The sequence below is a fragment of the Chenopodium album genome, chromosome 26 (assembly GCF_948465745.1).
Source record: "Chenopodium album chromosome 26, dcCheAlbu1.1, whole genome shotgun sequence".
Taxonomy (NCBI): Eukaryota; Viridiplantae; Streptophyta; class Magnoliopsida; order Caryophyllales; family Amaranthaceae; genus Chenopodium; species Chenopodium album.
The window spans coordinates 9,605,228-9,629,905 of NC_137859.1; the positions used below are offsets into that span (position 1 = coordinate 9,605,228).

General features: G+C 35.7%; 1 protein-coding gene across 2 annotated transcripts; it reads left to right on the forward strand.

The window, feature by feature from the left end:
• The first annotated feature begins 6,042 nt into the window (after positions 1–6,042).
• Positions 6,043–24,531, forward strand: LOC145618698 (chromatin modification-related protein EAF1 B-like). 2 transcript variants are annotated; one of them, XM_081673475.1, is made up of 23 exons: positions 6,043–6,401; positions 9,605–9,805; positions 9,880–9,934; positions 10,038–10,135; positions 10,228–11,575; positions 11,664–11,783; positions 11,949–12,215; positions 13,023–13,214; positions 14,848–14,928; positions 15,174–15,231; positions 15,347–15,867; positions 15,948–16,001; positions 17,339–17,396; positions 17,502–17,695; positions 17,931–17,984; positions 18,073–18,153; positions 18,320–18,457; positions 18,626–18,742; positions 19,896–19,996; positions 20,131–20,349; positions 20,436–20,814; positions 21,400–23,191; positions 24,120–24,531. In XM_081673475.1, exons 2-22 carry the CDS (start codon positions 9,663–9,665, stop codon positions 23,104–23,106), a joined length of 5,985 nt encoding a protein of 1,994 aa, XP_081529601.1. In that variant the 5' UTR covers positions 6,043–6,401; positions 9,605–9,662; the 3' UTR covers positions 23,107–23,191; positions 24,120–24,531. The 2 variants fall into 2 exon arrangements, with proteins under 2 accessions (XP_081529601.1, XP_081529602.1); XM_081673476.1 differs by having other exon boundaries at positions 20,445–20,814.
• The last annotated feature ends 147 nt before the right edge of the window (positions 24,532–24,678 follow it).

Consider the following 24,678-nt stretch of genomic DNA (forward strand, 5'->3'; position numbering starts at 1 on the left):
GTTAACTCAGTAACCTAAGTTAAGGAATACATGGAAATCTCCAAAGGTAAGGCTTTAAAAGAGTTTTCTTTTTTGGAGGATAGCAGAAATAGCCAAGAACTCAGCCGGAATCTCAATACTTTTTAGTACCCGAAGCAAGCTAAACGAGCCACCAGTCCAAACTCAATAAATGAAACGGTTTATTAATGGTTTATTTCGGCGATATTCAATCTTGGTATGAGTTAGCGGAAGTTTTCTAGCTTGATGCGGGTCTCAAGACTTCCCAAGTCTTTGATAACGTTGTAAACAAAAGGAGTTTATAAATAGAGATTTACCTTAGTAAGAAAGGCGTCAATAAAAAATCCTTAATCAGTAGAAGACTAATAAAGCTGTATAGCCTAAGGATATAATATAGATGGGTAAAATGACTATTTATAAACTACCTTTAGCAGTTTCTTTTAAACAAATCAAGTAGTTTTATGTTAATCATGGATAATATGGAGTAATTAGATTTTACATTCTTATATATGAAATTATAATTGAATTCTTTTAACAAATCATGCATTTTTTTTGTTATAATAATAATAATTTAGTAAGGAGAACATGTGATAAGTGATAATATAGCTCACTGTATAAATTTTTAGTTATGAACCTTAGTGGATGACATGAAATGACTTAGAGCCTCATGTCTCACATAAACATTAATAAGAGCATTTCGTATTACATTAGCTCGGTCTTATGTATATATGAATCTACGAAGAGAATATGAGAGATGTACTGCTTGAGCATGTGATGTCTAGAACCATCTATTTGAGGAGATTATGGAAGTTTCTAGAGAGGCGTTGTAAGTAGGATGGAGTACTATAAATAGGCTCCAAGGCTCATCTGTACATTCCAAGTTGAAAGTTCAATACAAGAAGCATTCTCAAAGCATTTGTGTACTCTTGCAACTCAATCTCTAAATGTACAAGGAAACTAAGGCATGAGGGTAAAAAATGAGTGTTTGGATAAAGGAGAAAGGGGAGTAAGAATTTTAATTACTTAATTTGTTTGGATAAAGGAGAAAGGGGAGGGATGAGGTTTTGCATAGATTGTACATAGCAAAAACTCATTTTAGGATTTTCTTTAACATACATAAATATTTCATACATCAAACATTAATAAAGCACTACAAACAAACAATTAACATCTAATGAGTCTAATCAAAATTATTTAACCCAAAAATCAGAAATTTTTTCTTGTTCACAAATTAGTTTCATCCATTAATACTAGTTCCAATTCATGAATTACACTACTAAAAATTGGCCAAATTGCGACCGGCGCAAACGGTCGCAAAAAATAGTGAAAACGGTCGCAAAACATAATTGCGACCATCAACGGTCGCAACATGGCGGTCGTTATTATCATGGTCGCAAAAATAAAAAATTACGACTGTTTGACGGTCGCAAATTTTTAACGACCGTTTTAACTATTTTCAACGACCGTCATAAAAACGGTCGCAAATATTTAAAATTGCGACCGCCTTATGAAACGGTCGCAAACATCGAATTTAGCGACCGTCATAAGCCGTCGCTAAAAGTTTTAAAAAAAACAAAAAAAAAAAAAGACCCACCCACCCACCCACCCTTAGCCCAGATCCATCCAAACCAGATCCCACCCAAACCACCACCACTGCTCACCCTAAACAACCACTAGCTGCCTCTGCCGCCCTCTACCCACCATCACCGTCGCCCACCAATACCCAGCACCACCCACCCATCCTTAACCCAGAAAAACAGTTAAAAAAATACCCAAAAAACAGCAAACAAAAACGAAATAAAACATTATCAAACAATCAAACAATTTCGAACAAAAATCCAAAAAAGACATAATTCGAACAAATTTATCAAAACAATTTAACCCACAAATAAAATGCTCAAAAATTAAACCAAAAAAATCGCCCAAAAATTCAACCCATAATTATACCCAAAAAAATAAAACCACAACAATTAAACCCACAATTTTGAACAAAAAAATCGACAAAAAAATCAAACAAAAACGAAATAAAACCCTCATAAATCGAACCTAAATTCGAGAAGTTCAAGCTCAAAATCAAACCAAAAATCTATGAAATTCGAACAAACAAAGAACAAATTCGAACAGAATTAACAAAAACTCGAAATAAAACCAAAATCTAAGGAATTCGAACAGAAACGCAAACAAAAATCGATAACAAAATCAAACAAACATGGAAATTCGAACAGAAAACGAATTCAACCACAAAATTCGAAAATAAACAAAATTTTCAGAAAATTAAACATACCTTTCATTATATATCTTCCTCTTTAGGTGAATATGGTCAAATTCGACCAAGAAAACTCCAGATCTGAAATTTTTGAGGTCGAATTTGACCATAAACACCAAAGTTCGTGTGTTGTTTTTAACGGTGGGCTTTGCTTGTAACGGTGGCTGCTCTATTTCGGGTTGGTGAAGAGAGGAGATGCGAGAGAAAGAGAAAAAGATGAGGAGAAGAGGATGAGTGAGAAGAGGGCCGTTCACTGGGAGGTGGAAAGAGGAAAGAGAAGAGAGAGACAGAAGAAGGGTGTGAGAAAAAGAAAGGAGAAGAGGATGTGTGAGGAGAGAGAAAGGATAGAGGATGCGTTAGGACTTAGGAGAAGAGGACGGCTGCTTCTAATATTAGGGTTTGGGTGATCTTGTTTTATACCCTTTTTTTTTAATTTGAAAAAGCACTTTTGCGACCGTTATGGCGGTCGTAATGTTGCGACCGTTTCTCAAACGGTCGTAATTAAAGCATTTTGCGACCGCTACTAACGGTCGTAACAAAATTAATTTAATTTTGAATAAATTTTCACATGAATTTTATTTTTTAAATATATTTAAGTACCTTTGCGACCGTTTTATAGCCCAAAACCGGTCGCAAATATCAATTTTTGCGACCGTTTTGATGACGGTCGTAGAAAAACGGTCGCAATTCGCCCGAATTTTAGTAGTGTTAGTTTCATCCATTAAAACTAGTTTCATTTCACAATTTCTAGAGTAGAGGAGAAGAGAGAAAATAACATGTTGTATTATTTTGATCTTTACAGTGGCGGGTCCAAGATGTTTAATGAAGTAAAAATAAGCAGTTGTTTAAGAAAATTTAAAACTAAAATTAAAACCGGACTTTATTTTAGCTATTTATATTGAAAAATTCCCACAAAACGATTAGCAAAATAATAATCCGAGTGATTTTATTGATGCAATGCAATGTGTTAGTATATTGTTGTGCTACTTGTTAATTGACAATGTGATTTTGGACATGCATACATTTGACCGAGAACTTAAAACAATTAATAAGATATATTATACTTTTAAAAAATAATTACGATTAAAAAAACTACATAATGGCATGAAGTATCAAATTAATTATTTTTAGAAATTAATACTAGTGATTTTACTTGTACTTTTATTTAAACAAACAATTCGTATCTAATTAATCATTATAGTTTCCCTCAAAAAAAAAAAATCATTATATAAAATAAACCATAAATCATAGATAATTTGTGAAAATGAAATAAAATCTTTATTAATAAGAGACCAAAACTGAGGCAGATTTTCTCTTACCACTGCAACATTGATAAACATTTAATATAAATGTTCAATATTAAAAAATTTATACCAAATTTCTGGGGGTTTGTTACTATGTGGATCCGCCATTTGACCTTTACTTTGAATAAAACTCGAAGAGATGTTAAGAGAAGGCAAAACCCTATGAATGGGTGGAAATCTTGACGGTAGGGTAAGAGAGAAAATAAGATTGATCATAATGTATAATGTTATAAAAAAAATAAAAAAGTACAATTGTCTTTTCACAATTAATTAGTTTGTATAATATGTTTCTTCTATATCTTTTTCAAATTTGGAAAGATTTTAATCTTAAATAATTACACAAAACTTTTCATCCATTTCCCTCCCATTCATTTCCCTTACCCCTAATTTGTTATCCAACAATGGATTTAGTCCTCTCTTTTCCCTCCATTATTTCTAATCCAAACACACCGTAAGACACTAAGAAAGAGTGCTTAGTTCAATCATGGAGAAAGTTTGACTCGTCATTGTAAATGGGTGGTGCACGGTGCGTAACTAGGTCAGATTCAACACGTGACATGGATAAAACAGAGAAAAACCGTTTTAATTTAATCAGTTAAGTTTTACATAATTATATGATTACCCGATGAAAAAATTGTATTATAAAAAGTTAATCTATTAGAGAAACAAAAAAAAATTAATTCACTTTTTAGGTTTAAGCAATGATATTGTTAAAAAAGTGTGTGCATTAGCATACAAACAAATTAAAGTATATAATAATAAGTGACATATTTCTATAAAAATGTTTTTGTTAAGTGTTATAGTAGATGATTTAAATTTGTTTTATATAACACGATTATTGTTTCTATTAATACAATTTTTAAAGAAACAAATTAATGTCAATTTGGTTGACAATTTGGAGAGATTGTTATATACACCTGTGTACACAGAGTATATATAACAATTTATAGACAAATTAACAAGCTGAATAGTCAAGCGATAATCCATTTACAATAAACTTATATAAATACTCGAGTTCATTTATAGTATACAATAAAATTCAAGGGAAATTGTAATCCGATTATTTGAAACTATTTAGTCGCTATGCCATTGAGCTTATTTTATATGGACATGTTTGTAATTAACTCAACTTATTTCATCTTAATCTATCCAAACTTATTTTATAAACTTTATGTGTGACTTATTCTATATATAATCATTTATGTATACTTATTGTATCTAGAATTATTTTATTTGGAATTAAATTATTTATGTATGTAATTTAATCATCTTTATTTTTATATTTCTAATTAATTTCCATATCATATGTACTTTTGTTTGAAATATAGATGTAAGTCATGTAGCAACTTGGTTGCTCACTCATAAACATAGAGATTGAAGGCAAATTTTTTTCCACATCACCTTTATGATAGAATAAGTAATGTAATAATTAATTTATTGTTGCCATGGGCCATTTTTTTCTATTCAAAAGATGGATTATCTACACGGATTTACGAAGATACACAAATTATAAGAAAATCAAAAATAAAATGTATTGTTTACCCAAAAATTGCATCCAATTAGATTGTCTAAAAACTTGATTTGGTTATAGATATTAAGATGCAGAGTACATCATTTTCTACAATCATCTCAAATTATATTGTACCAAAAGTGAGCACATTCGGATCATAAATTTACAAAAATTTCATATTGTGAGAATAAATTTACAATAATCCATTAATGCGTGTTTTAGCTACATGCTATCCCTTGTTCTCTCTATCTTTCTCGATTCATATATTACATTAACAAGAGTTTGATATATCAATGGTGAGTCTTTCTCTATGTGAATATTTCCTTTGATGACCAAACACAAGTAATATATTACTGAGCTTAAAATATTTTTGAAAGCTGATATATAAAATTCACCCTTATTTACAGAGTGAATGCTAGCAACCTCCAGTTTACCGAATCATTGAGAATTATAAAGTCGCAGATTCAGGTTCGTACCTATTATTTTAATCGCAAACTTGTTCTATGCATTAATATATATGCACTTGTATTTTACGAATCTAATTTTTTCTATTAAAACACTGAGATACTTTATACTCCGTATTAGATGTAATCATTTTTCTGATCGATAACATTATTATTCTATTCGAAAAATCTACATATTCCCTCAATTTTACAATTTTATAAAAACATAGTTCCCCACGTCCAAGCCCACTTTGCTTCCTCTTACTATTTAGATCCCCTTACCACTATTACACATCTTTTTAGAGAGAGAAAAACAAGGTACTCAATTTTGAGAGAAAAAAACAAAACCAAATTTTATTTATTACACCAAAAGAGAGGGAAAGAAAAACAAAAAAAAACCAAAGTTTTGTTTTTTATTTTTTTATATTTATATTTATTGTCTTGGGGAAAAAAAAAAATCCACGTGGGAAAAAAAATTATTTTTATTTTAATTTTTTTTTTGAAACGAAGAACCAACGTCGAGGTCGAAAAGCTTGTATTTTTTTTTTTCTGGGAAAAAGGGGGAAAACAAAAACAGCAAAAAAAAGAAAAAATTGAGTACACTTCGATTTGAGGACGTGTTTGCATGCTTCGACATTTTTACAGAGAAATTGGAGAGAGAAATTGGTTGATAATTTCATGAAATTTTGCTGGGAATTCGTTGTTTGAAAAGGGGGAAAAACAAAAATCAAATTTTATTTTCTTTCACTTTCGTTTTACAAGCCCTAAAAAAACCCTAGTTTCGAAAATTAGGGCAACGGATTTCATACTTTGCTTCATTCTCGTGCCCTAGAGTTTGTATCTAAGGGTTTCGCGTTGCGCGGGTGTTGTATTTTGCTCAGGTGATCTTCTCGACCTTCAATTTTGACCTAATTTTTTGTTTTTGGGTTCGCAAACCCTAGAATGTCATCAAGTTTGGGAAATTAGGGTTAGGGGATGTTAAATTATGTTCAATTTGTCTTGATTTTCGACTTGTTTGGTCAATTGATGAGCTGGGGATTGTCGAAATGTGATTATCCTTGCATTATGCTGCTCAATTTTTGTTGGGATGGTGATGGGGTGATATTTTTTTGATAGTTCTTCAAATCTCGAAGCTTTTTATCTGTGGCATTGAATGCTAAACTGTAATTTGAGCTCGCTCTAGATGTAAAGTGAAGTTCGTTGTCGGGAGGTCATTATTTGATCATTTCTAGTCAAGGTTTTGTGTTGCTGGCATCTGTAGAATGTTGTTTCTAAGGTGAAATGAGGAACCATTGTTTCATTTATTTGTTCACTTGTTAATGTTGTTATTAAATAGCTTTCGTTTCGTTGTTTGCTGATAGTGCACGGTACAATTTCGGTACATTTTCTGAAAGTCTGTACAGTTTTCAAACTTTGGTGTGGCTGTGTTCTGCAACTAGTTTAGTTTGTCTCAGATAATTAGTCATGGTTTTATCAGCATTAGATTAGATGTATATCTGTCCACCTATTTTGGTTTAAGAGTGTTGAGAGCACTGCTCGTATATCTCCTCCCACCCCCCTTGACCATTTTGTTGGTCAATATGTATTAAATGTTTTTTTTTTTTTTTTTTTTTTTTTTTTTTTTTTTTTTTGAGGGAAATATGTATTAAATGTTAATATCCATTTACATGTTAAAACATTAGTTTTTGTTGCACTGTAATTATTGTACAAAGATAATAGTTATTAAGCTAATGAGAGGAGTCATTGTGGTATAAATATATATAATCCAAACAATATTGTGAGTTTCAGGTTCGTTTCGTCAAATTCTTTGTTTTTACCTTCTTTTATGAATAAATTATTGATATTTGCCAATAATATTCCTCAATATTATATGGAGCATGGCACGAGAGCAAGTCAAACTCCCTCATCGTTATATTGGTGGGTTGCTGTGAGTATGTATACATTGTATAGTATATGACACACGGAATTACATTCTAGATTGGCAGTGTCAATGGGTATTTGTGTTTCATAATTTTCCCTATGTAAGTCCTTTGAATGCCTGAGCAATAAAGCATTTTTAATATTTGTAATTTAGTAATAAAGTCTATTGCAGCTAGGATTAGCAATGAAAAGGAAAATCTGACAATATTAATAGAAAAGCTATAATTAGTGATTTAAATAAGTGTACATAACATACAAGTACATGCTTTTGTGCTTGCATACACGCGCACAAGCACACAATCACATGAATGCATATACTAGTTATGAATATGTAAAGAAGTATAGCATGTGTGTGTCTATATAGAAGGCGGGTTATTCAAAATGGATTTTTAGAATTAGGATTTATAACGTTTAATATTCAATAAATCTGAGATTCAATGACACACAACTGTTGGTAGTAGGAACCTGAGCCATTTAATTTTTTTATTGTACTCGTACTGCTCTAAGCTCTCCTAATTTTACCCTGTATCTCCTTTCTCTTCAATTCTCTCTCCTTGAAATTAACTATTGGCTGGCCATAAATGGATTCAAGCAACTGGCTAGACTTTCTTTGATGGTTTAAATAGTTATTCTTTTTCCTTTGTTTTTACTTGAATATTTTAAACATCCATTGTCCTCTCGTTCTTTCTAAACAACATCTTCACCTGTTTTTCAATTTTTATTCATACATGGTTTCCTACCCCAATTGGTAGTTTGGAGCTTCAATAGGTGGTTTTGGATGGTTTCTCTCTTAGATTTTTTCCTTATAGATTTTTATCGAGTTAGTTGGAACTTAATTTCGTAAAATTTGCTAGTATCCAAAATTATTGATCTGATAGCAAGCTTATTATTATTTTTTTCTTGTTCAAATTTCCTGTAATTGATCTTGCACTCACTATTGAATTCAAGTTTTGAGGTTCAACAGGCCCGAATTGTGTTTTTTATTGTGAATTTATTTATTACTTTTTTTTTATCCTTAAACTGTAGTTGAAACAGTAAGCAACTTAACTCCGATACGGAACTTTTGCCAAGTATTTTTCATTTTTTCCCTGTTTAGTTAGATGTTTCTCATTTTGGTAATGAACATCTTAAATGCATGATATCGTAGTTGCTTGATTGTTTTCTAGGAAGTCACGGATTGATCTTTGACTTTCACATTAGTTTTTGGCTGCTGGCTTTTTGACGACAAGGCTGTTAGTTGAGAGAAGGGGGAGGGTGCAGGGAGCAAAATAAAGGGGTTGTTAAGGATTTTGGCAAAGGTTTTTTGGTACTTATTTTGTTTCAGCCCTTATTAGCATAATTAGTTAGATATATTTACAAATATGTCATTAATGGTTCTGCCTTAGGGTATCTATTAGATTCAGTTTTCCACTTATTATTATTATTATTTTATTATTTTTATTTTTTAGAGTTAACTACTCTTGTTATTTAAGTTCATATCTAAGTAGGCATGAGTGACCTATGATTTCTTCATGAATTTGGATCTTTGTATGGTTGGGAGATTATAATTATTGGGACTTAAATGGGCATTTGCTACATTCTAACAGATTTTAGAATTTAGATCTTTGTATGGCTGGGGGATTGTAATTATTATGTGGGACTTAATTGGACAACTGCAACATGCTAACAGATCTTAGAGTGCAAATTTATTTTATACATATTTCCATTAATCTAGTAAAATTCTTGTAGGGCTTAAGCTCTGGGCCCTGGGGCTTCGTGTGGGTATTTGTTGTACTGTGTTGCTTATCTTTCTTGATCATAGTTTACCTTTAATCTTTTATTGTATTCAACAGCAATGACTTTTGAAGATTCAGTTGTATGGTGTGTGGATATGGATTCACAGATGTATGTAAGCCCTATATGTAGTCCAGAATTGCGGAGAGACCGTTCCTGAATTTTGGCTGTATGCAATATGGCTAAACTTCAGTATACTTACCTGTTTTCGATAGTCTGTAGTTGTCCTATCAAATTGCTAATCAAGTTCTGTGCTAAGCAGTTATAATTTCTACTCCAGTTTCTTTATTGTGACTTATCAATTTCCTAATTTTATTTCATCTTTTTTACTGTCAAAGTTTATCTATAACTTGAGGCAATAATTTTTTTTTGGTGATGTTCTTTTCTTCAGAGACCTGACAAAATTTTAGAGCAATGGAAGGGGGCCAGCTATAGCTTTCTGGATAGGAATGCATGGATTTAGTTCTGGATCTACTTTCCTCGTAAATGCTGAGGTTGATTCCATGGGAGGAGTTGTTGACGGTGGAGTTGGTATTGGCAACAAACCCTCTCCATGCCGAGCAGCAATTGCAAAAGCACAGGCTGATCTACGGTAAGATGGATTTATCTCTTAGAGATTGTTGTTTTTTTTGGTTGTTTTACCTACAATACTTACACTCATGACAGACTGGAATATGATGTTCGAGAGGAGAGGAGGAGAGAGCTTGAGTTTCTTGAGAAAGTAAGAATCTCTATCATCCTTTTTCAGTGCATCAATGCCATCCTCTATTGTTGTGTGGTTCATGTGTTAAATACTTCTGTTGCTAATGCCCTTCTCTTTGCAGGGTGGAAACCCTCTTGACTTCAAATTTGGTCATGCTGCGTCAGTGAGTGTCCAGTCTACTTCACATACGTATCAACACCCAGATCAGATTTTGACTAGGTAGCAACTAAACTTGATTTCTTATGCGGAAGTGTGGACAATGTGTATTAATCAGTAGTTATTTATTATTATGATTTTTTATTGTGATACAGTGAAGCAAAAGGCAGTTTTGCACTGACTGCGTCACCTCATGGAGATTCTGTGGAAAGTAGTGGGAGACTGGGTATAACTACAGCCTGTGAGCCAAATAGTGCTGATAATTTTGATGGTGATAACGAGACTCTTGAAAGTGAAAGAAAGTCTAAACATCCTACTAGGGCTAGCATTACTCCTTCAGAGCATTCTTCTCAACTTGATGGGAGCCAAAATGTCAAAGATTCTGAGGACTCCCCTATTTTTCAGCCCAAAAAGGGTCAAGCATATAAGAGAAGGAATCGGTCTCGGACAAACCGTGATGGCCCTCGATCAAGTTCCAGTGACATGGCTACTCGTGGTGGACCTAATTCCGCTTTGCCTGGTCGACATGGATTACTTTCAAAACCGGTTTTTCCTGAGAATAAGTTTGTAATAGAGTCAGATGGTGCCCATGGCTTGCATTTATCAACAACCTCTAGACCTATTGAAAATTCTGAAGGTAAGTTAAATATGTCATCTTTAAAGGATAAATGGGAGGAACTGGGTACTTCAAGAGTAAAAGCTGATGATGTTCCTGCTGCTACTACCTCTGTCAAAACTGATCTAGCTGCAGTAAATGAAGATGTAGTTACTGTAGATGCTGCAGGTCCTCCTGGTTCTGGTACAGAGAAAAAGGAAGATATTGCTAGTTCTTCCCAACCAGATGAGTGTGGTAAACTCAATGGTGATGGAAAATCGACACCAAATGATGCCCTTATTTACAATGCTGCAGTTGTTACTAAGGGAATAGATTCTGAGTCTTCGTGCACCCATACTAGCGTTAGTGTAGATGGAAATGGAAATATTGAGAGTGATTTGTATACTAACTTAAAGAATGTAGATAGTAATGGGGCCCCTAAGGAGCACAAGCTACCACTTGGGGATAAGTCCATCAGTGTAGATGATGAAATGCTGTATGAGAAGCATGTTACCAATACAGTAGAAACTTCTTGTGTTAAGGATGTTCAGAATTCTATCAGTCACCAAAGCAATGGCTTTGCTGATAAGGATCAAGAAGTTGAGGTAGATAAATCTTCTAGAGACAAGTCTGAGTGTCCTAATATTAGAGAGGAGTTAGGGGCAAATGATCATGCTGAGACAAAACCAGATAAAGAGCATGGTCTCCTTGGTGATTCAGTTCCCAAAGCAGAGAGCTCTTGTCCCGTGGGACCACTTTCCTCTGTCGAACCTTCTTCCCATGAGGTGAATAACGATTTCCCTGCTCCACCTCCTGCTTCGAAGCCTCAAACTTCTAATGATAACCAACGGAAGCAGGTTGACAAGGCACACGAGGACAGGGTATTAGAAGAGGCACGGATTATAGAGGTAATTTTTTTTTTTCATTTATGATATCTTAGCTCTTAGATTGTGTACCTGTTGCTTTTTGATCAAGGGATTATGTTTTTTTAAATAGGCCAAACGTAAAAGAATAGCAGAATTGTCTGTTGGTTTGATGCCAAGGGAGCATAAACGTAAATCTCATTGGGACTTTGTTCTTGAAGAGATGGCTTGGTTAGCAAATGATTTTTCGCAGGTCTGTTAAGCTGAACCTGTCTTTTCTTTGTTATTGCCATAAATTTAATTCGTTTCCTCCTCTAGTCTCGGAGTTCGTGATTTCTGTTGCCGGACATTTCAGGAAGTTCCATCAGTGTCATATATCTTTCTTATCTCAGTTTTTGTACTTTTGAATTTTTTCCAGGAGCGTGTTTGGAAGATAGCAGCTGCTGCTCAACTTGGCCACCGGGTAGCCTTTGCGTCTCGGTCAAGAGCGGAGAAACAACATAAGTTAATGAAGCAGAAAAGTGTAGCCCATACTTTGGCAAATGCCGTGATGGAGTTTTGGCATTCAGCAAGTCTTCGTGCTGAAAATGTTGCCAGTTCTCAGTCAGAGAAATGTACGAGTGATGCTTCAATAATGGCACATGCAACTGGACAGGCGAAGGATGAGGCTGGAGCTCCTGATAAGGTATTGCGTGTCTGCTTATTATCTAGTTTTTACCTTTGGAATGTGTGGTTTTCATTTTTATTATCATTTACTCCCTCCGTTTTATTTTGTTCGTCCCACTCTCTATTTTAGAGTACCATTTTTGATTCTAATCCCTCATATATCCTCTTTATTTCCCCATATTTCCCTCATTTTAATGGTTCATAACTCCATATGCAAAACTTTAATGGTCCCAATGTATTTTATTCCAATAGATGGGTGGGCCCCAATGTATTTTAATGGTCCCAATGTACATGAATCATCGCTTTTCTTAATTTACGCAAATGATTCTAAATGCGACTAACATTATGAAACGGAGGGAGTAAATGAGTAATAGTTTGTCCAAATAGTCTGGATCAAATTTGTTTTTTTGTAGCAGGCTTACTCTATGTTCCTCTCTGACATAGTTGTATCATTGTTGCTTGCCTGTTGTTTATTGATTAATGATGAACAGTATTGATGCTGGATATGAATTTTATTATGATATATTTCAATGTAGTAATGTCTTTTCAGTTCATTAGACTATTGTGTCACTGAGTTGGTATGCTCTAGTTTTTCATTGGGTAATTGTTTTCATTCTGTCCTATGTGAATCACAATAAAGCAACAAGTCTTAATGCAGTTTTTGTTTGTGATTGGATGTCTTCTGCTGCTAGATATCATATTTGTTTTTTTTAGGTTATATTATTTGGTGCTACTGGTGTGTTACATTTCCTGATGGCATTTGTTATTAGATAGTACATATTGCTTTTGAGTGCCTATAACTTTAGTGCATGTTATTGTTTGTCAGGATGAAGCTTCTGAAGAGAAGCGGCAATCTACTGGAAGTAAACAGGACCTTGCTCTCTATGGATACGCAGTTAGGTTTTTGCAATACAATTGCTCCCTAACACCTCTTGTCAAAGTTGAGGATTCAGGGACCCCAGATGTTGCATATGATATGGACCTGACAGGAGTTTCCTGGCAGGACCAGCTAACCGAGGTATGTATGGATTTGGTGATGTTGGGAATGTCATACGGCTATCTGTATCTGTCCATGGGTTTTGCTTAAAAGATGACATGTTAACATGTGTGTATGGTTGTATTCCACTTGTTAGCCCCTTCTTTTGGAATCACTATCCTTTGTACATTGCCCTGCGGCCCCTGCCTGTTTATGTTGTCTTAAATGGCTATAAAAACTTGGCTATGATCTTTTATCGATTAGACACCCAATCCCCGTAATTGTTGTAACTAAGTGAAATTGGGGGATTTAAGGAAAGGGAAATCACTTGGCTTATCAAGATTTTAAGAAAAGGAGAGTATTGTTTGATTCATTGCTATTATAAAAACCTATATATATGTGAGTTATAAACTACTGTTTTTGCATTTACCCAAGACAACATTAACTTGTTATGGGATGTCTAAATGTATTTTAAATAAGAGAATTTCTCATTGGTAGCCATAAAGAATTGCACATTCTCAATGGTAACAAATTTTTGTACAAATTCTCTAAAATAGCATTACTCTTATTAATTTTCCCTAACATGACAATATTTTTGTATAACCACTAATAAACTTAATTAAACAATAATTAACTAAATAATTAACAAAAAAAATAATAAAAAAACCTAGCCATCCCAGCACCTTGCCCCCACCTCCGCTACCCTGCTCCCCACCCCGACCACCCCATGCCGGCGCCGTACTACCCATGAAAACGCGTGCCGGAGCCGGAGATACCCATCTCAACCCGAATTACCTTCCCCGTCAGCTGAACCACCTTAGCCCCTCCCCTCCCTCGAAAAACACTATTTCCCCACCGGCTGGCGCTAAAATCCCTTCCCTGGGCGAACACGATTAACGCCATCTCCATTCCATTTTGCATTGTTGCCCTTTTAACTTCCACCCAAAACCCTCTACATCCACAAATTAAAAATCTAGGGTTTCGAATTGAGTTGGTAGGGTTTTAGCATGGTTAAAGGGGGGAAAGGGAGTGGAACCGACAGAGGGTTGAGGCGGGGTGTTGCCGTTGCCGGCGCGTGGTTTCAAGGGTAGTATGGCGCCGGTGGGGGGGGGGGGTGGGCAGGTGGGTGGCGGAGGTGGGGGCAAGGTGGCTGGGATGGCTGGTATTTTTTTAAAATGATTATTTTTGTTTTTATTAATTATTAAGGTAAATTCTTTTTAATTAATCTAATTAGTTGTTAATTACAAATATATTGTCATATTAGAAAAACTTTTCAAAAGTAATGCTATTTGAGAGAGTTTGTATAAAATTTTGTTACCATTGAGAATGTGCAATTTTACATAGCTAACAATGAGAATTTCGTTTAAAAAAAATACCATCATTTTGAGACAGGGTGTAATGAAGGTTAGTTGGGGTTCTTCCATTTGTACTGTGTGTAGCTAAATTAATTGGTTGACACTTAAACCTAAAAAATCGATTATCCCCATGACAAATAGCTTTATGTGATTCCGAGGTTCTTAATTCCTCCTGTGGCTGATTTTTATTTTACAGTTTTTCTCACGTGAGTGATGTGTTTTTTTTATCTGAATATCTTCAGAGATTGATTTGTATGTTTAAAATTACATGTCTCTCCGCTGAGAGGCCTTATTTTATACTCCTTTTTTACTTTTTTCAGGAAAATCTCTTTTATTTGGTTCCTCCGGGTGCTATAGAGACCTACAGAAAATCAATTGAATCATGTTTGACAGAGCTTGAGGTACACACATCTAGTCTTTGTAAATGTCATGCTATATATCCCAATTCTCTATGTTGGACAATTCTTGCATTGTTCTTTTATCACTAAGCTAATTTAGATTCCAGAGAGTCACAGAAGGTTATGCAACAATTATTGAGCTTTGTATTTTATATGTTTGTTTTTGTACCCCTGTATATGTGATTCTTTGTAGCACGTTTAACCTTCTCTCTTTATGCACCTTTCCATGGACGACATGATTAATTTAGAGGGCGAGCAACAATGTACAGGAGGAAGTTGATACATCCTTTTATGATGCTACAGCAGGTACTGCTTGATGTGCTGACTTATATATATATATATATATATATATATATATATATATATATATATTTGCTGAATTAGTGGTTATTATGTTTAACAATGTCTCTTTACTTTATAGAATTTGGATATCAAGAGAATGATTATGAAGAAGATGAAGGAGATAATGTTTACTACCTGCCTGGAGCATTTGACACTGGGAGACCATCAAAAAAGAAACGAAAAAATATGAAATCATATCCTTCTGCTAGATCATATGAATTGGGAGGTGATCTTGCCTATGGCCGCTGTGTGGATAGCAGAAATGGAACCCCTCAGTCTGCCTTAATGGGAAAAAGGCCTGCTGACAAAAATTTTCATGTTGGTTCTATTCCTACAAAAAGGGTACGCACTGCTTCTAGGCCGAGGGTTGTGGGTCCCTTTGGTGCAGGGTCCGCTGGTGTTGCTCCAGCACCAAGTAGGGCAGATGCTTCTAGTGGAGATACTAATTCTTACCAGGATGACATGAGCACTCTGCATGGTGGGTCCATTGTCCCAAGAGGCTCAGAGGTTGATTCTGCTATGGACTTTGAGAATCAATCTACATTTGATTCTGCAGAATTTTTGGCGAAGCCTAAGAAGAAGAAGAAAATGAAGCATCCGGTAAGTAATTTGTTAAACTGGATACTTGGTTAAATGATATTACTTGACTTAATTGTTTGCTTTATTCTTAATGGTTGCAGGGTGCGGCATATGACTCTAGGTGGCAGGTTGATTCTTCTTTCCAAAATGAGCAGGTGATCCTTGCTCTTGTAGTTTGCTTCCATGTCTGCGAAGTTTGATAAGGCTTAAGGGTTTTTTGGTTAGTTGATTTATTATGGCATGAAGAGGCTATCTATTATTCAAAAACTGATTTTAACTCAAGGCAGGGGATATCGTTTAGTATTTATGGCCGAAAGCTCTACAGTTAAAAGATAATTAAAATATCTGATTATGGGGTATTGCGATTATGAAAAAAAAGGAAAACATAATCACTGAGATTTATTAAAGGAAAGGGCAAAGAAGCATCAGCCTCTATATTGACTATATTGATGCTCCTTTTATATTTATACTCATCATAAGTTTTTCTTTGAAAAATATGAGGTTTTCTGGCCATTGAATTCCAACCAAACTCTTTGTTTGTTAATCTTCACCAATTCCTAGGCCTCCGTTTGTTTCCTCCTACTGTAAACCTTTTTTTTTTTTGGAGGCATCTTTTATCCTTTCCTAAGACAAGCTGTTCCATTTATATAGCTGTTCTGAAGCAGCACAGCAAAGAGTTCCATATTAATCCCATCTAATATTGTACATTTACCTATTTTCAGTTGACTAAAATGTTGCCTCATTTGGTACCCTCCTATATCTATTGTAACATTCTAGCAATTTTTTCCTTTATATTTTGGCCCTTCCTAAAACTAAATTAGTAGTGGTACTACAACTAGTGAGTTTGGAAGTAGGCATTTAGTGCTTGTGTATGTCTTTTGAATTGTGTAAAATACAAGAATTTGATTGGGGTTCCTAAACCATATCTGTAAAATACCAAGTGCTTGTGAATATCTTGTCTTTCTAGTTGTGTATGGTACTCGTCACTTTTCTATTGTTACGTATTTTATTTTGGATGTATCCTTTCCGTGGTTACTTTTTTAGACTTTCCTGATGTAGAATACTAATTTAACTCATTTACTGCCATATTTGCATACTTTCAATACACACTTACCCTTATATTACCTACTTCCAATGCAACTTTTCCTATTTACCAAAATTTACCTATTCCCAAAGCAACTAGTTTCATTTACCAAAATATTTGCCTATTCTTAAAACAAAATTTCTCATTTTACATACTCCCAAAGTCTCTTAATTCTCATGTAAAAAAAATCAAATGTAACTGTAGAAAATTGACGGATGGGGTAACAGTTTGTGGTGAAGTGAAGTTTTTTAGAAGAGAATCTGACATTTTGTGTTGATATTTTGCTTAAACATAGATGCTTGGTTGTAATTCTTTATCTGTGGTTAGTTTATGTGGTGGTTTGGATTATATATGGACTATGTCCGGGTGATATTTATATGTCCGGCATCTTCTTTATTGCAAATACAGAAAGATCACACAAGAAAGAGATTGGACTGTCACCAGCCTGAATCCAATGGGAATAGTGGTGAGATTTTTTTTATAATATTTTTTTTTAATCTCAATTTTTAATTGCCTTTGTATAACCATATTAACTAATTGTTTATTCCACTCCCATATCTTCCATATGTAGGTCTGTTTGGTCACCATGCTAAGAAGCCAAAGACGATGAAGCAGTCGTTGGATAATTCTTTTGATAACACAATGCCCATGAGTGGGTCAGTTGCTTCACCAGTTGCTTCTCAAATGAGTAACATGTCAAGCCAGAGTAAAATCATCAAATTGATTGGAGGTCGGGATAGGAGTAGAAAGGCGAAAGGGCTTAAGGTAAAAAAATGAAAAGTGTGTATTTATTTTGTTTTAATGTTTTTTGTTTCTTAGTTATTGTAAAAATATATGAATACAATACGAGGAACAATCTTTATACTAGCTTCAATTAGTGCAGTCTTCTTGTGTATGACCTGATATGTCTCGACCATCTTGGACCCTTCTGTTGGTATTAAATAAAACTGTTTGGTTGTTTTATGTGATCACAGCATGAACTGATGAATATTACTTGTAGGTGCCTGCTGTGCAGCCTGGCTCTGGAAGCCCATGGTCTTCTTTTGAAGATCAGGTTTGCTATCTCTTCCATTTCTTCTACTAGCTGTATGTTTGTATATAGTTTGAGTTTGCCTGATATTCTTTGCTCTCTTTTGCTCTAGGCACTAATTGTGCTTGTTCATGATATGGGTCCAAATTGGGAGCTTGTAAGTGATGCTATTAACAGTACTTTGCGATTCAAGGTATTCTGTTTTGTGTAGCTCCTTTTTTCTGCTTTGGAACTGTTTTGATTAGTGATTTTTCACTTGTTCCACAAATAATTCGATTTCTTACAGTCAAAAGTAATTCTTGATGTTTTTTCCTTTTGCCAAAGAGATATTTCTTATTAATTCTTGCTGATTTTTCCAGTGCATTTTCCGCAAACCTGAAGAGTGTAAGGAGCAGCACAAAAATTTGATGGACAGGACTCCTGGTGATGGTGCTGATAGTGCTGAAGATTCAGGATCTTCTGCACCATATCCTTCTACGTTACCTGGGATACCAAAGGTAAATTAATAGGCAAATCGAAGTTACTATTTTGTATATATGCTTGACAATTTCCTCTCATGTACAAATTGAAAACTGATTTGCTTGTAATGATGCGTTTTCTCCTTGTTGCATCCTAGTGTCGGGGAAGCCTGCTTTTTCTGAATGTGTCGTACTTGGTTTTTTCAGGGCAGTGCGAGACAATTGTTTCAGCAGCTGCAAAGACCGATGGAGGAGGATACTATCAAGTCTCATTTTGAGAAGATTATTCATATTGGGCAGCAGTTGCACTACCGGAAAAAACAGGTTTTTTTTTTTTTTTTAAAATTTATTTATTTATTTTTTTTATTTAATTTTTTTTGTGTTTTGTATTTTCTTAAAAAAATTTACAAAGTGCATGGGCATATGATTTGAATGATTGCCTATGCTTTCAAAAGTATTATGAATTGGGAATTAACTACTCTGTGATTAAGGGTCATTCAGAATCATCTTTAATGTCATAGCAGTATCTAATCATTCTTCTCTGTAGAAGCATTGCAATAAACTCAGTTAGACTGTTATGTAGCATATATTCACTGCTGCTCTCCCATATTGCTCAAGATTAGTTCTCTTCCAATTCCTTGTTTGTGTTGGACATTTTGATAGTCTCAATTCTGTTGCTTCTTTGGCCCTTTGTTTGAAGGCATTGTTGAAGTATTGTTCGCTATAACGTAAGGTGTTAAGCAATGCCAGTAACAGATGAGTTTCTTTATTAAAAACCTATAATTCCTAACTATTCTGCAGTTCTTTTATGAGGTTATAATAGTTTGCATTCAGTCAATTGCTTGTGGTTTTATAGCAGTAAATGGTGGGTCATTTGTTTTGAAAGTGGTGTTATCTTTGTTTAACTTTTCTACATATGAAATATATAGGAGATCAGAGATCAGTCAGAGATCAGTAATGTTTTGTCGAGATACAAAAGTTTTTGATTGCTATTCTTTGTGATTTGTGAAGCAATTAATGCAATTTGGACAATAGATTGAATTATAGATTACAAATAACATCTGCTGTTGCAAAGTCATTTTCTAATCCAGCGGCATACTTATGCTTAATGTTATCTGTCTTATTGTGTACACATGTTTTCCTTTTGCTCGTTTTTGTCTCATGGGAGTGATGTGTCATTATTATTCAAGATTGGAAGTAGCTCTATTCTGGTTCACCATTTAAAGATCTTTGGTGGCTGTTAAATAGTTATCGTGCCTTGTAATAATCTTAGGAAAATTGACTCAAATTCAGATGAAATATGTTGCCTTTTCTTTTTTGGGATGGAATTGCTCCTGTGAAGTTTAGGATTATGCAACAAAAACTTAGGATAACTCCATTCTTTCAATTGTGTAAGCTGTATTAGTGTCCTATGTGTTTCCCACCTTGATTTTGAAATCTTTTTTAATTTCTAACTTGAGATTTCCTGCTTGTCAAGAATGATAATCCAGATATGAAGCAAATAACTCCTGTTCATGGTTCACATGTCGGTGCACTCTCCCAAGTCATGCCGAACAATTTGAATGGGGTGATTCTGACGTGAGTTTTATTCATGGTTTAGAACTTTTGATGTGTTTCCTAGGATGGGATGATCTTTCATTTATTGTTGTTTGTTATCTTTACTGTTATCATGTTCAATCCTAGATCCTCATTTTTGTTTTTTCTTTTCCCAGGCCACTTGATCTGTGTGATATTGCTGCATCCAACCAAGATACAATTCCTCTTGGGTTTCAAGGTTCGCATGCTGGAGGGTTGACATTGCCAAATCAAGGTGCTAGTCCGTCAATGCACCCATCCGGCAGTCTCAATACCTCAATCCCAGGTCTTCCAGGTTCTCCTAGCATGGGTATTAATAACAATATGGCATCTCAAACTCAGTTTTCCAACCCTCGGTAATTTGCTTTATGATTCGAGATCATGATTTGCTGTGGCATATCTGTGAATGAATTGTCTTGATCTTAACCGTTTGCTTTGCTAGGGATACTAGATACCCAGTCCCTAGGTCTACAGCTATGCCTATTGAGGAGCAGCAAAGACTCCAGCAGTACAATCATATGTTGCCTGGAAGAAATGTTCAGCCGTCAAACTTGTCGTCTGGGTCTCTTTCAGGATCAGATCGTGGTGTGCGTATACTTCCTGGTGGAAATGGTGTTGGTATGGGAGCTGGAATGAGCCGAAGTATGCCAATGTCAAGACCAGGAATTCAGGGGATTTCATCTTCCTCAATGCTGAATACTGGAAGTATGCTTACCTCCAACATGGGAGGGATGCCTAGCAACATGAATGTGCACTCTGGATCAGCTTCTGGTCAAGGAAACTCAATGTTTAGACCTCGTGATTCATTGCATATGGTGCGGGTGAGTTTGTTTTTCTTTCCTCTGTAGTCTTCTCCTCTGCTATTCTTTGCTTCGTTACAAGTTACTGTATTCCTCCATTTACTACCCACATAGTCTAAAACTAATTGGAGGAGATTATAGATATTCTTTATAAATTATAAATTCAATATGTCAATTTCGTTGTCAATATTTTGGTTCCATATAGTAACATTAATGTTTTCAATCTGCATCAGCATAAAGCAGTTGAGTAATCTTAACAAATATCATCTGATAAATAAAAAAAATAAAAAGTTTTTTTAGACAATTTGGGGGCCTTGGAAAGAGAGGAAAGAGGAGGGGAAGTGACATCAATAGTGATCTAACAATGTGATTTAAGTGAAACTGTAACAAGCTGTTTCTGTACATATTTAACCTATTAGATGTAGATCCTATTTTTCTTTTTTGGGACCTATTTAAATGTCATTTTTTTTTTTGTTTTTGTTTTGGGGGGGGTGGGGATGGATGATGGTTAGTTACATAAGGCACATGATGAATACTCAACATTGGTACTGTGATTTCATTCAGTGCAACTTTCTAATCTCACTCTACATTGCCTTCTGTGTACAGCCTGGGCAGAATGCAGAGCATCAGCGGCAGATGACATTGCCAGAATCTGGGAGCCCAGGTGTCCCTCCCTTTGGTGCTCTGAGTTCCGGGTTCAATAATCAGGCTGCTTCTCCACCTCTTCAAGCATATGCTGGCCACCACCATCAGCAGCATCTAATGACGCAGCAACATTCTCATGTGCTTGGTACTCCTCATCTTCCTGGATCAAATCACTCTGTCACGCCAGAGCAACAAGCCTTTCTCCGCCTTGCTGCTAGAGACAAGCAAATCCAGCATAGGTTGTTGCAGCGGCAACATCAGCAACAACAACAGCAACAGCAACAGCAACAGCTTCCTGCATCCAGTGCATTGATGACCCATGCTCAAAATCCTTCCCAGCTACCTGTATCATCTTCTGTTCAGAACTCTTCCCAGCTTCAATCACCATCTTCTTCTCAGCCAGTGTCATTACCTCCTTTGACTTCGTCATCCCCAAATACTCAGGTGCCTTCCCAGTCATCGCTGCAGCAAAAGCACCAGGTGGGAAAAGCAACACCTCAAGGACTTGGGCGGAATGCGCAAAGTGGCCCAAGTGGATTAATGAATCAAGCGGGAAAACAACGTCAAAGACAAGCTCAACATATACAGCAGCAGTATCTGCAATCTGGCAGGCAACATCCGCAACAGCGTCAACAAGCACAGCCTCAGCCTCCAGCTAAACTATTGAAAGGAATGGGAAGAAATAACGTGCTGATGCATCAAAATCTTCCCATTGACCCGTCTCATCTGAATGGCCTTACACCTAACTCAGGAAACCAAGTTGCTGAGAAAGGGGAGCAGGCTGTGCATTTGATGCAGCCTCAGGGCTTATATCCAGGATCTGGTCTAAATACGATGCAACAATCGAAACCTCTGGCTTCACCCCATAGTTCAAATCAGTTGCAACATCAAAAATCATATGCAAATTCAGTTTCGGCAGCACCAAAACAAGGCCAAATACCTTCTCACTTAGATGGTAGCAATCAGAGCCAGGTTCCAGTTGTTTCCTCTAATCCAGCATCTGGAGGGTCAACCCAAGGACTTCCCTCAACGGTAATGCCTTCTCCTAACCATCAACCGTTACAAGGACAGTCACAGCCTCCCCTTAAGGTGGTTAGTCAATCTCAGCCTGCTCTTCAGAGGGCAGTTCATCAAAATCGTCAAGTGAATTCTGATCCTTTGACCAAGTCGCAACCTGATCATGCCCCATTGGAGCAGCAGTATGCGAATAATACTTTAACTGCAGGGGTTCAACCAGCATGTGCTGATTCTACTAGTGTCGTACCTCCACCATCTTCTGCTGGCACTGCTGCGCGTAAACAAGCTCTGGAATCTCAAAGTGATCCAACTTTAACTAATCCACCCACAGCATCAGGTCCTATTAGTAGTCCTGCTATTACAACTTCATCAGATAATGAAACTTTATCATCAGTTAACGATGGTTTGGGGCAGAGGCAGCTGTCAGGTAACTTGGCAGTTCATGGACACGGGGTACAATTTCAGCACCAACAATCACAGCTACAACATCCATCACCACTTCAACCCATATTACCGCAAAAGCAGTCACAGCAACAGCTGCAGCAACTTGAAAAATCCCCCCAGAGAGTACCGCAATCGCAGGCTCAGTCACAGATTCAAGCTGGGCAAAGTGGTGTGTTTGCAAGGACCCCTAATTCAAGATTGGAATGATCCTCCCCATTTGTTGAGTGCTAGTCTCGGCACGCTTGTACCTGCCAAGATCAAGTCGGCATGCTCTTGTAACAGCAATGTACAGGTGAGTTTCAATTGAGCTTCAATTTTCCTCCAGACCAGGTGTTGCATCTAAACTTGTTTTGTGGGAGTGTGATGAATAGTGTCTGTTTCTTTTTTCTTGGATGGGTTATGGGTTTGTTAAAGTGACATTAGGATTAGACACTTGGCAGTTATTTGATTGACATGAAAAATATTAGTTGTACTTTTTGTTGAAAGGAAATTTAAAAAGGTAAACTTTAAAAGACAAGAAATTACTATAAGATTTGGCAAGCTGCTACCTAATTCACCCCATCCCTCCATTGAATTTAGGGATATGTGTACTCCCACACCCAGCCAAATTTTTTCTTGCAATACCTAGGGGATTATGTATGTTAATGGATTTTCGATTTTTCTGGGAAACATTACTTATTTAATTACTTATCACTTGATACACCTTACCAACTGAAAAATCAACTTGGGCCCATGTAATCACTCTTCCTAGCTTTCTTGTGTACCTGTGAGGCTGTGCTTGTAGATTGATGGGGGAGAAGAGTGGAAAGATCCGAAATGTCTTTATTTTTTATTCTTCCTTGTTCTGAAGTTTAGAGCTAGTTGAATCTGATTTTTCTGTAATTTCAAGCCTAATCACAGGTTGTGGAAAATTTTGAAGCATGCTCTCTAACCAAACAATTTTTCTTTATTCTTGGCTCTATTCCTTTGTTTTGTTAACTATAATGATCTTTCCCTTGGGTAGCATGCTCATGTTCTGTGGGTTCTCTAAGTTTCTTTATGCAACTCTTCATTTAGTTGGTTGGTTGGTTGGCTTTTCCTGTATTTGGGCAATTGAAAGGTCTTTAGATTGCATGTGTGTTTCAGGTTTTTAGTTGTGACCAATCTATCTCTGTTGGGTTAAATTAAATTTATGGATGTCGTTTAATGAGATGCTAACTAGGCTATGACATTACTTACAGATGAAGCTGTTAATTTGCAAGGGGACTACAGGAAAAGGTAAATGGGATGATGATCGTAACTTTCAGGTTACTGACTTGACAAGTTTAGGCAGGCTTTTTTTGGTTTATAATGTATATTACCACTGCTTAGAGCTTTGTGAAGATAGAGATTATAGAGGTATATGTACAGGATCTCATCTCTCTATCTTGTTAACCACCCTTTTTTTTTAATCCTTTTTCTTTTCCCCTCCCCAAACTTTGGGTTTTCCGCTCATCAATATGGGGTCTTATTCCTTTCCACCCCCAATAGTTAGTCCATGTATTATTTTGATTAGAGTTAAGGGGGAAGCTTCATTGTTACAGGCAAATGCCTTTGAAAATTTTGTGAATATAGCTTTGTAGTGTATAATGATTTTTTTAATCATTCTCTTGATCACCTTTTGTTCTCTTGCTCTAATTGTAACTTTTTCATAGTAATATTAGTATTATGTATTCCTTGTTTTGTAAGCTGATTTTGTGAGAATCCTGCAAATGTTAGTTTAAACATTTGCTCTCTCCTTGGCTATTGTACAATTTGTGC

Coding starts and splice junctions, on each gene's coding strand:
- LOC145618698 (XM_081673475.1), top strand. CDS start 9,663: ATGCATGGATTTAGTTCTGGATCTACTTTCCTCGTAAATGCTGAGGTT. Junction 9,806..9,879: donor AAAGCACAGGCTGATCTACG/GTAAGATGGATT, acceptor CACTCATGACAG/ACTGGAATATGATGTTCGAG. Junction 11,784..11,948: donor TAGCAAATGATTTTTCGCAG/GTCTGTTAAGCT, acceptor AATTTTTTCCAG/GAGCGTGTTTGGAAGATAGC.